Genomic DNA, 12,857 nt, shown 5'->3' on the forward strand with positions numbered 1-12,857 from the left:
TGGTCGCTGTCATAAAGCCGAGGAGACCGGGCGTCTTCTCACACAATTCCTGGTCTCCAGGTGTAAGTGTGCCCGTGCGTACATGTCACGCTGGTGTGCGCATGGTGCTTTTCTCCTTTTTGTCCCACCCCCAGTTCCACTGCGCCATCTCGCCGACTCTCCTGTTCTTCATCTGCTCTGGACACGGGTCCCCGACTGGGTGGGCTCTGCTACCCGCGTCATCGCTCCTTGGCTTGCCTTCCTGCTCTCTTAGTGGACCTAATGCCGCTGATTCATCAACCATTCCTCATCGTAGGGTTTTGCCCTCATCATTCCTCACCCATCTCCTAACTTGGTCTTGAAGCTTCGAGAAACTTCTCCCATCGCCTGATATTCACTATGCATGGTGTGAAGTAAGAGTCAGGATTCACTTCTTTTCCATGTGGATCTGGTTCGCCCAACTCCTTTTGTTGACAAGGCCACCATTTCCTCACCACCAGGCAGTGTCCCTTAATTATAAACCTCACTCCTGTGCACCCCCCGGTTCACATGGGCACAGCTTCCCCCAACTGCCGGCCTTTGAGAGAATGGACCACCTCTCGAATCGGTAAATATCGATGGCATCCGAATCCCACTTGCTCATCACAAAGACTCCTGACCTGAACACGCTGTAATAATCGGGTCCCAACTTTCGTTAAGTGTTATGCACAAGAAGCTCACAACAGCACAAATCTGTTCTAATATTTTCCTGAAATATTTTGCATAGAGACAATGCCCGATTTACTGGCATTTGGATAAAATTTCCTTATAATAAAAGGCAAAACTTTATTTTACATGTAACACTTGCTGGAAAATCACCAAGCTCCAAAAACCAAGAATCCAGGGAGTAAGTTTAGACCTGGGTCCGGAGCTGCCCCTCAGGACACTTGCATTTATCCCCGAAGCCGCCCCCCAGATTCTAGCTGAAGGCAGGCAGCTCTGGGTATGTGTGGAGAATTCACAGGGAAGTTCAGCAGTGACAGGAACTGAGAGAATTCTGAGCAGGGTAAAGGGAGACCAGACCACGTTTTCCTAGATTTAGACCTTGCACATGCAATTAGGGAGACAAAAACAAGCCTTTAGCATTTGGGGCTGGAATCCTATTATGTCCACAGCCTGGCTCGGCTATCAGAGGGTCCCTGAGCTCTGTGCTGTGCGAGGGGGCCCTACGGCCAGAGAGCCGGGCAAGCTCGGCCCCCCTGAGAGCACGTGCAGAAGGCCAAAGTGGGGAGGACAAAGCGGCCGCCACTCCCGCTGCTCATCTGTCTGGGGTGGCCGATGCCTTCCTCACCACTTCAGATCTCCTGACATCGGCCCCACAGGTCTTCAGGAGGTGGAGATGGACACAAGGACACTGTGACAGACCCCTATTGTCACCCGCTGCCAGGAGCAGCCAGCGGGCAGTCTCCCCTACGGCAGGGCTGGTGGTAGCGACGTCTCCCCGACTGTCACCAGGTGGCTGAGGCTCCGCCCCGTGCTCGGCACATGGAGGAGGAACAGGAGGCTCAGAGCTGAGGCTCTACCCTCCGGTCTGGCAGGGCGGCCCCGCAGTGCCTCTTGGGGGTCAGGCCCACCGCACTTCCTCTGCTGGCCACATTGCTGGCCCTGCCTGTGGGGTCCTTGCCGCGGCCACACCTCCTTGCGCTGCAGGGGCTGATCCTGGTGGTGCGGCCGGCCCGCGGGGTTGGCCTGTAGATGAGCCAGCGGCAGGGGAGAGGCCGGTCTGGGCGGTGTGTCAGCCACTCGGTCCTGGGTTGGGGTGTAGAGGAGTTGCGACTCAGAGTCACCTGTATGGTGACAGCCACTTCGGTTTCGGAGACGGCTCAAAGTGACAGTTTTCATGGAAATCAGATCAAATGCTCCAGTCAGCTCCAGGGGCCTCAGGACAACTTGAATTTTCACATGTTGGGGATCCACGTTCTCTGATCTTGGCTCCCACCATCCTTTGCTCCTGGGCACCCTCTGGGTCTCCCACCCGTCCGGCGAGATTTCTGTTACCGCCTCCCAGCAGTGGGCTCCGATCCTGGATCCTGCACACATTTCCCCTCTGCTGGTGAAGGTGCCCCCACCACTGTAGGCGGGAGGCCGGGGCCCCTGCAGCGCTGGCCACGCCCAGCCTGGGACTGCCTGCCCTGGGTGGCCCCGAGAGTCTGGCCGGCGTCTCAGCGGGCAGTTTTCAGGCTAGCCCTGGCCGGGGCACCTCAGTGACCTCGCCACCACCCAGGGGCCATGGCCTCCTCCTCCCCCATGAGGGTGTCTCCAGAATGTGCCCAGGCTCCTGCGGGCTCCACCCTCTGTGTCCCTGTGTTACTAATTAATGATTCTTTACACTAAATTCGCATCAATTTTTATATTAAGCCATTCAAATCCTTTCACAGCTTCTGCCTCTGAGCAGGACCCTGACTGACAGACACACTGTACGCTTCGTTTTTCAAAGTTGTATCTTGTTCTTTCTCTAACCTGCCTACTTGTACGTTGAATGGAGTGTGTTCATAATTTTGCACGGTGAGCCCCTCTTCAGAGGGGATATCTTTATGGGAATGGCTGTGGCCCTGCTGCTGAAGGGTCACATCTGTGTTTCCTTGGGGCCCCGCGATCTCATCTGTCCACCACTAGCTCTGGACTCGGGGCCTGCACTGTGCAAGAGTGTAACTTTGGATCTGGACTTCAAACTCAAGCTTTGGATTTCTCAGGAGCAACTTCTTTCCCTTCCCAGAGGCCCGGCAGAGAAGTTTCCTTTGCCCTCTCTGGGCCATGAGTGGGGGGTTTTAGTGCACCCTTTTCCTGGAGGAGGATCTCAGGGTTTGATGGGTCTCAACCCCAGTGCCCTGTCCCAATGTCTGGAATCATCCAGCCTGGGCGGGCCTGGGGCAATGGACCAAAAATTCTCTGTGGAGCAATAAGGGCATTTCCAGAACACATTACTTCCTGAATGTGCCCCAAATCTGGGGTTCCAGACAGTGACGCTGCAGCAAGCAGAGGTGCCCTGGTGCTCACCAGCCCCTCATCCGAATGTGAGATGCGTAGTTGGGGGCACAGCCAGCAAAATTCACTGTCCTGTACACTTGTGACTCCCTGGACACCGTCACATCTCTTGCACAACCCCAAGCCCCTGACAACACTGGGATGTAAACATCCTTACCTGTTAAAAGCTCTATGGTAAGAAAAGCCCAATTTTGCAGATGCAGGACAGTGGGACCCACCGCATGGCAGGCCGAAGAGCTGTGTTTACCTGGTGGAAGCCCAGATAGTCCACGATGGTTGCTGAAGCATAAAATATCATGCCTTCCGCACTCACGACCAGGGCAAAGCCGTCGAGAGACTAGAAGAGACAAGAACTCGAATTGGCTCCTGCATACATTCTCAAAATCCTCACAATGAGAAAGGGCAGGCATTATTTTTGCTGCATTTTCAACCATTTCTCTTGTTTTGAGGTCTGTATTCATAACCTCCAGAAATACCCACTTTTAAATTATGAGTATTTTGCAACAGGTCCCAAGTTAGCAGACGACAGGGGATCTTGGTCATGGTTTATAAGCCACAAGACTGTTCTTTTTCTAGTGATACAAAACTCTTGTTTTATAAAATACAAAAATCTTCATGATGAGATGAGACCCCACCAGTATCTGGGACCGAAGAGAGACCTCACTCCCCCCATGTGGACTTTCCTGCTCACGCACTTTCTTCCAGCCTATGTTCTGGTTTTCCTAAGAGTTTTTACCATGAAAAAATGTTGAACTCCATCAAGTACTATTTCTACATCTACTGAAATAATCACATAAAATTTCTTTTGTCTATTAATGTGGTGACTTTGGTGCTAGGTTTCTGATGATGAATCGTTCTTGTGTATTATGGGGTTAGCCTTATCATAATTTTAAATATGTTCTTGGGACTGGCAAATTTCACTTAGGAGATACCCATCTATATTTAAGGAAAAGCTAGCCTATGAGCATCTCTGCTGATTTTGGTGTGGAGATCACCAGAAATGAGTCAGACCCTCCCTTCCTCTTTCCCATTTTTAAGGCAAGGTTAGTCTTCTCTTTGAAAGTTTTCACTTTGAAAGCTTTCACTTCCACAAGCATCCAGCTTGGGCACATTTTGCGGAGAGGGCAAGTGAAAAGGGGCGGATTTTCGCACCATGTCGATTTATGTAATGGTTATTAGTGTATCCAGGTTTTAAATTTTTTTGGTATATCAATTATAGCTTCTTAAAATATTTTCCATCAGTGCATCCATTTCCTCTTGATTTTAAATTTACCATATGTTATTCACAATATTTTTATGATTATTAAATCTCAGTTGTACCCATAATTTTTGGGTGTGTGTGTGTAGAAAATTAGGGTACATGACTGTGCTGTGGCTGGCTTCAAGTCTTTATTTGAAAAGCAAGCTTGGCAGCCCTGTCCTGCAGGAGCTTCCAGAACCACTGGTAGTGAGGGTGCACAGGGGAGCGGCCCCTGGACTGCATGGTCAGTGAGCACTCCAACCATCTCTCTCTCTCTGTCCACCCATCTATTGTCTTCTTCCTCCTCCTCGCATCATCATCGTCACGATAAAGAAAGTGACAGCTCACGCTGTGTGGGTCCTCCTGAGCGTCACGTGCCCCACACGGAGTACCTCATTCAGTTCCACGTCACCTCCACGGGGCAGGAGGTGGCGATGTATGTGGTCAGTGCAGAAGCTGGAGGGGAGGGAGGCACCTGGCTCGTAGATATTTCAATTTGTGTCTTTAAAATACAGACATTTAGAGACTCTAAATTAACTTCTGTAAGTTTGTGGTTACTAGCAATGTAACCCAATACTCATTTCCCTTCATTATGGACCATGTGGGATACTTTTTCTTTTTTCTTTCTTTCCTTTTAAATTTTTGTCATTTCGTTAAGTGGTAAATTTTTTTACCATTATTATTTTCATTTCTTTGACTATTAACGCGATTGATATTAATGAGACCTTATACATTTACTGTTAATCTGTAGTTCTTTGGCAAACTGCCTGTGCATATCATGTGCTAATTTTCCTGTTAAGGTTTATAAATATCAATTTCTAAGAGTTTTAAAATTACTGATATTGAAGGTTTCTAGACATTCTAGGAAAATGGCAGCCACTTACACCCAAATACCCTCACTTCTAAGTGATGGAAAACAGCACGACTGTGTGGAACTCCACACATCTGTGCCCTTGTCATGAGTCACGATGAGAGCACAGGGAGCTAGTGACTCCCAAGCACCGACGAGCAGAGAAGCCGGCGCCCAGTGAGCTACGGAAGGGAGAAAGTGTGCGTTCTCCTAGTGAAACTCGAGGAAAGAGTCAATTAAATCCAATGTAAGTGGAAGAAAAAAGATTTTTAAAAAGTGAAAAAAACCCACAATGATATTGTTTAAAACTGCCAAATAATAAACATCATCAACAAAGTCAATTCGGTTCTTTGAAAAGATTAATAAATAGATAAACCCCTAGCAAATTTGGCCAAGAAATAAATTACACCAGAGATTTAAAATCATTACATGTCCCTCAGATTTTAAAAGGTTAGTAAGAAAATATTAAGAATGAAATTCAATAAATTAAGCAATTTAAGTGAAATGGACAAATTCTCTAAAACACACTAACAAAAGTGATACAGGAACAACTAGAAGGGGCACCTGGGGGCTCAGTCAGTTGAGCATCCAACTCTTGGTTTTGGCTCAGGTCATGATCTCAGGCTCATGAGATTGAGTTCTGCATCGGGCTCGGCACTGGGCATGGAGCCTGCTTGAGATGATTCTTTCTCTTTCTCTCTCCCTCTGCCCCCCACCTCCATGTGTGCTCACTCATCTCTCTCTCAAAAAAAAAAAAAGAAAAGAAAGGAACAACTAGGAAAACCAAATAGCTCAATATCTACTAGACAAATTGAATTTGTTTATTTAAAAAAAGATTTTATTTACTTATTTGAGAGAAAGAGCACATGGATGCATGAAAATTGGGAGGAGCAGAGGGAGAGGGAGAAGAAGACTCCCTGCTGAGTGGAGAATTCGACGAGGGGCTTGAAACCAGGACCCTGGGACCATGACCAGAGCTGACATTAGACACTTAACTGACTGAACCACCCAGTCATCCCTAAACAAACTGAATTTGTAATCAAAACCTTCCCGCAAAGAAAACTCTAGTCACAGATCAGAAAACACAAAATGCCTAAGAATAAATCCAATAAAAGACATGCAGGACCCGAATACTCCAAGAGATATTCAATGTTCTTGGATTGAAAGACCCCATGCAGGTAGAGAGCCAAGTTCCCTAAGTCAGTCTGTGGATGTGACACCATCCCAGTCCCATTCTCAGGAGGGTTTCTTCTTTCAGCAGAAACCGTCAAGCTGATTCTAAAGTTTGTACGCATAAAGGGCCCTTTTACTAAAGCAACCATGTTAAAGAAGAACAAAGTGTTAGAACTGATGCTGACTTTGTGACTTAGTGTAAAGTTGTGTAACCAGGTCAACATGGCGTTGTATCTGGGACAGCTGGTTGTCTACGTGGAAGAAATCGACACTGACTCCCATCTAATTTCACAAAAATTAATTCAAGACAGAGCTTGGGCCCAAAGATAAAACCCCATAATCACAAGGTTTCTAGAAGAAAACAAATTGTCTTCCGAAGTTGGGGATAGGCAGATTTGGATAGGACACAAAAACACTAGGCCTTCCTGGAAAAACCTGATAAGTTGGGCTTTATGAAAAGACACTATTTAAAAATGACAAAGACAAGCTACAAACCAAGAAAACAGTATTCACGGTATATAGAAAAAGGACTCTATCCAGAATATATAAAGAATGTCTATAAATCCATCGTAAAAAGGTAAACAACGCAATTTTTTTTAAATGGGCAAAAGTCTTGAACAAACCCTTTATTACGGAGATGGAAGAACGGCCTGTCTACAGATGGAAATTCATCAGCATCACTAGTCATCAGGGAAACAGAATGGAAATCACATTAAGATACCCTTTCATACACACTGGCACGGTTACAGCCAAGAAACAGACAGCACTAAACGCTGATGACACGAAGCATCACCGGTAAGAACGTAAAAGGCGGCAATCTCGTTTTGGGAGACTCTTGTGTGATTCCTCATAAAAACAAACGTGCATCTCTCCTGTGAGCGAAATTCCACTCTTAGTGCTTACCCAAGTGAAATGGGTGTGTTCACAGAAACACGCAAACAAGAATGTTCATGGTGGCCTTACGCACAATAGTCAAACTCTGGAAATAACCCAGCACCTACCAGCCTGGGAATGAACACTGGAGTAACCCTGGTGCGGGAACTAGCGCAGAGGCGACCACCCAGCTGATCGCGGGGCCTGGGCGTCTGCTTACATGGAGCCCAAGAGCGGGCCCGACAAATTGATGGGACAAATACCGGAAAGGAGTTCCGTGGCAGTGGCTGATGCAAAAAAATTCAACGGAACCCGGGAAAGACCTCTACACAAACACGTTGGAAAACCTAAATAAGTATATGTTTTCCTAGGAAAATATGATTTACCAGAAGGGACTCATGAAAGACAGAACCTTAAACAATTGATTTCCGTAGAAGAAGCAGAAGTTACCAAGGAGCCAGCCCACAAGAATGCACCAGGCCCGGATGGTTTTGAGAGCTAATCCCACCAAGTGTTAAAGATCAGATCACATCACTGCCCATAAATTGGCCAAGAGCATAGAAAATGAGGGAAATTTTCTAATTATTTTTAGAACTATATCATTGACACTTAACTCTGATAAGGAAAATATAATAAAAATAAAATTACAGACCTTTCGTTATTAATGAGAATGTGCAAATGAAACATTAGCACACAGACTCCAGTTTCACATTAGGGAAATAGGATGCCGTGACCAAGCAGATGTACTCTAGGGCTGCAAGGCTGACTCAACAGTAGGAAATCCGTTAGCACGATACGCCACATTTACAGATCTAAGGGGAAAAGCTTTATAATTATCTCCATAGATGGTAAAAAAAAAAAGCTTTCCACAAAATTCAACACTTATTCTTTATAATAAAGAATTTATTCCTATAAATTCCTATAATGCCCATACATTAAAAGTATTATAGGTACACTCTTTTTTTTAAAAAAGATTTTATTTGACAGGCAGAGATCACAAGTAGGCAGAGAGGCAGGCAGGGAGAGAGGGAAGCAGGCTCCCCGCCAAGCAGAGAGCCTGATGCGGGGCTCGATCCCAGGACCCTGAGGGGATCATGACCTGAGCGGAAGGCAGAAGCTTAACCCACTGAGTCACCCAGGCGCCCCTTATAGGTACATTCTTAACACGATAGTGTGTGAGCGTGTGTGTGTGTGTGTTATTCCTAGGAACCGACTTACTTAGTGGGGAAATAATTCTGTTTCCAGTAAGATCAAGAAGCAAGGCAGATACCCATGATCTCCCATTCCAGTGTGTGCAAACTTCGGCCCCAAATTTGGCTGGCCGCTTGATTTTGTAAATAAAATTTTCCTGGAACACAGCCACGCCTGACCGTTACTGATCGTTCGGGGCAACTCTTGCATTGCAGCAGCAGAGCCGAGTAGCTGCAACGTACGGGCCACAAGGCTGAAAATATTTACTGTCTGGCCTTTTAAAGAAGAGGCAGGCTGACTCCCGTCCTGCAGTGAGCACCGTGGGAGGGAGCTGTTGCCGTGAGTCAGGAGGAACCAAGGAGGGGGGAGAACTGGGAAGGGAAACTGGTCTCTGTTTGCAGATGATGCCACTGTTTTCCTGGAAAACCTTAGAAAGCCAATGATAAAATACCTCAAAAAAAAAAAAAAGAACTCAATAAGGAGGCAAGATATAAAATTAAATACATATATTCAATAATCTTTATATACTTTGTATTAGAAAAATGACCAAATTAGAGGATGTGATGGTAGATAAAACCTCAATTACAAACATCTCAAAGACGATCCAAGTACTTTATAAACAAACTTAGCAAGAAATGTGTAAAACCTATGGGAAGAGGATTTTAAACCATGTCGAGACACAAAACCGTATTTGAACAAATGCAAAGACATCCTTTGTTCCTGGGGCTGGTTCTGTGCCGTGCAGATGCCCGCTGTGCCCCGGTGGACCCGTCAGCAGGCGCAGCTCTGTCTGTCCCCGTGTCTGGAGGGAGCGAGCTGAGGCTAAGCACGGGAGGTGAACACACCCTAAGAGCTACAAACAGGAGCCGCGGGGTCGGAGGGGCCGACTCTGGAGCCGCACCGGCTGGCATTGTGCTCCTGGGTCCAGGCAGGTCATGGCTGGCGCAGGGAGTCCAGAAACAGGCCCAGCTCAGGCAGGAGTGTGGTACAGGAAGCAGGCATTATGCCAAACCACTAGGACAAACACGGGCTTTCCTTTTCCTTCCTTCCTTAATTTCTTTCTTTTTTTGAAGATTTTCTTTATTATTTGTGAGAGAGAGAGAGAATTCGAGAGAGCACAGCAGGGCAGAGGGAGAAGCAGGCTCCTCGCCGAGCAGGGAGCCCCATGTGGGGCTCGCTCGATTCCAGGACCCTGGGACCATGCACCGAGCTGAAAGCCACCGCTTCACCCACTGAGCCCCCAGGGACTCCAAAGACAGGCTTTTCAGTAAATGAGGCTCTGTCAGGCGCTTGTCACTACTGCTTTTGTTCGTCTGATCGGCCGGAGAGCCAGCCACATGGTGGTCTTGTGCCTTCGGTTTACCGAGGTGACCAGCTGACGTGGGCCACCGGGGCTCATTCTTTCATGACACATTCATCAGGCTTCCGTGCAGGGACTCCTGACCTTGCAGAATTAGCCGTCTACCCTCTCCTCCCATTCTGTGCTCTGTGGTGGCTTGGGGAACTTGGTATTTTCTGTTCCGTAGAGGTTTTCTAAAATTCACTTGTCGAAACGAGGGGAGCACACACCCCCCAACCCCTAGCTCTGCTCCTGCTTGGCAGTGTGATGTGACTTTGTTCAGAGGAACATCAACCTAATGCACAAACGGCTCCATTCTAGATGCCACAGGGTGGAGGCTGGGTTCTGGGGAGCTCCCCTGCTCCGCACCCTCACGCTCCTGCACGAACGTAGCTAGCTGGACAGCAGAAGGATGGGAGGACTGTGGAAGGGCCAGAGACCCCCAGTACCATGAACCCTACAGGTCCCGAGCGGCCAGACTCCATGGTGCTGTGGTCAGACCTCTGTCTCACGGAGCCACACAGACCCTGTCCATGCTGAACGTATCTTCTTCTGGGTGACACCTTGTCTTTTCTCTTCGCTCCCTTCTTTGTTTCCGTACAACCGTGTTGTAGATTTTCTGCCTTCTTCCTTTCAAGGTACGCGACAACTGTAGTTTCGGGGGTGTGTTCTCTGTGTTGGGGCTAGAGGTGTGGGAAGCACGCACCTGCTGACCAGAGCCGGTGCGCTCTTCCCGAAGACGGTACTGCATGGCCCCCACAGGGTTCCCGGGAGAGCCTCGGGGCAGCTTCATGCACAGACACACATTCAACCGCTGAAGTATAATTCAAAAAGGGAAAGTCACAGCACTCATGAGAATGTAAAACAAACTCTCGCCAAAGGTCTTCCTAAAGAGGGAAAAAGTAAGATTCAAAACCAGTCCAAAAGGCACTCGAGAAGCTAGGTGTTCGCAGGCGTCAGGATAAGATTTCTGACGCACAACTACCCTTTCTGAAAACCCGCGAGTGGCGCGGCTCCTCCCTGACGGGACAGTTTCAAAGTCGAGGACCATTTTCTGGCGTGGAGGCTCCAACACCAGGGGAGCGGCTTCGGGACGGGACTCCGAGTTCGTGCTGAGTTTTCTGGCCAAGAAATCCCAGCCCCCGCAGCCCCCAGCCGTGGCCATGGGCTTAAATGGTCCATCTCCTTGCCATGCCCCACCCTGAATCCCACTGTACTTCTGGAGTAGGAAACTGACCTCACACAACACAGGTGTCAGGCACACTGTCTCCAGGAGTCAAACAAACTGTGCTGTCATTTAACACCCAGGCAGCTGCAGAAAAAGCGTCTGGTCCCCCTGTCCTAACACCTTTGAGTGGTGAATGCTAAGTCCAGTATTTGCCCAGATCTCACCCTGGGGGCTGGCTGAGGGTTGTAAATGCGCCCTAACCCTGCCCTGTCCCAGTGCCTCTGTTCTCGGACCCACAGTATTTGGCGGGAGCACCTATAAATATTTGGGTTTCGTTTATATCCGTTATCAGAAGTCCTGCCTTCTCTGCCTGAGACCAGAGACGTGGAGGCACGTGATGACATGTAGACCAGCTGTTGCCCTGCTGGGGTGGGAGCCTTGCTAAGGGGAAAGAGGGCACCTGGCCCCCACTGTCCCCATGCCAGCGGCCAGCCTCCTGGGTGTGATCAGGCCTCCCTCCTGCCCCGCGCTCAGCAGGACAGGCAGGGCTGAAGCCTCTGGGACGGGTGCCCATGGTGGGCTCCCGGCAGCAGCAGGGAGAAAAGGCTGGGACCATCCTCTTCCCATGCAGTGACAGAGACGCGTGGACAAACCAGGGCAATGTCACCACGGCGGTTCACACGTCGCTGATCGTGGCACAGCATCCCGGAGGGGAGTCCCCAACCACGGACGCCCACGCAGCCCACCCGTGGGATTTGGACAGACGCGGGTGGGGACACACTGGTGTCCACGGAGGGGCTGTGAGAAGGGCGTCAGTTGTGCTAACAGACTAACAAGGTGAACCCAAGTCATCAGCAGGTCGCGAGGTCGAGTGACATGCGCAAGGGGTGCGCAGTCAGACCAATGGCCACACGGTGCCGGCGACGGCGACTCTGGCCAGGCAGCGGGTGCGCGGTCCTCGGCCACCGCAAGCCCTGCGGCAGCGCAGCCGGAAGGGAGGAGGGGCCCCAGTTCAGCTCCCTGCATGGCTCTTCCCAGAGCAGAGGCTGCCGCACAGGACGGAGTCTGCTGGTCACAGCTCAGAGACCAAAGGACAGCTCGAGGCTGGAGCATATAAAATGCCTTCTTAAAAAAGATTTTATGAGATTAGTCACAACCAAAAACAACCTTAATTTTAACTCACAAGGCAGAAATTTAAAAAAAAAAAAAAAGGGAAAAAGACCGTAAGACGCTATTTGCCGCGTCATATGGATTCAATATCGCACTGACATTCTGCGCCAGAATCATCGCGCCAGAGACTCACACATGTGGGACCGTCCTTCAAACACGCATCGCCAACGTCTGTTTTCCCCCGGTCTCTTTTCAATCCTACAAGAGTTGTGTGTTTTTTTTAAACATGGTACATGGAAAATGAGGTCACTTTTCCAAGTGGAAAAAAGGATTCAGTCCCAAACTGAAGACTGAACTTTTTTTTAATGGAGGAAAAAAAAATCACCTCTCTGTTTGGTTACTGAAAGTCACGAAACGTGCACCTGCCACTCAGGGAGGGAGCGGGGTCACCGCAGGTGAGGGGAGAGGGCCCCACCGGAGGCACTGGCCCGTGCAGCCCCTCTGTGGGCTAAAGGCAAATGTTTGGAAAACCCAGGACTTCCTTTGGCAAAACCTTGAATATCCTGACCTCGTCCAGTCCCGTGGCAGAAAAAACATCCAGCAAGTACTTCAAAGATCATTTTGTCAAGGTCACGGCAGAGAAGAATTCTAAAGGGCCCCTCACGGCTCCTCCCAGGAATAAAGGGATGGGGTCCCCCTACCAAAAGCCGTCGCCACGGTTACGGAGCCACAACACAAGGCCCAGGCGGCCAGGCGCTCGTCACGCGAGGGAGCAGGCACCGGGCAGCTGCTGGAGCCACATCCCTCGCGGCCTCTCCGTGGGGCCCGTGTGCGTGCGAGGCCCGTTCCTGCTTAGGGAGCGGCATGGCCGGCTGTTTATAGAGCCCACAAATAGCACACTCAGCCTTGA

At 49.2% G+C, this 12,857-nt stretch overlaps 1 protein-coding gene across 3 annotated transcripts in view; it reads right to left on the reverse strand.

Annotated features, from left to right (window-relative positions):
* AHRR (aryl-hydrocarbon receptor repressor) overlaps nt 1–12,857 on the reverse strand; it is a 70,734-nt gene that overhangs the window by 13,835 nt on the left and 44,042 nt on the right. For all 3 annotated transcript variants that reach the window (XM_046000603.1, XM_046000604.1, XM_046000606.1), the window contains one exon: nt 3,251–3,340. In XM_046000603.1, coding sequence (XP_045856559.1) covers nt 3,251–3,340 — 90 coding nt within the window. The remainder of the gene's footprint in view (nt 1–3,250; nt 3,341–12,857) is intronic.

Source organism: Meles meles, chromosome 3 (assembly GCF_922984935.1).
Source record: "Meles meles chromosome 3, mMelMel3.1 paternal haplotype, whole genome shotgun sequence".
NCBI lineage: Eukaryota > Metazoa > Chordata > Mammalia > Carnivora > Mustelidae > Meles > Meles meles.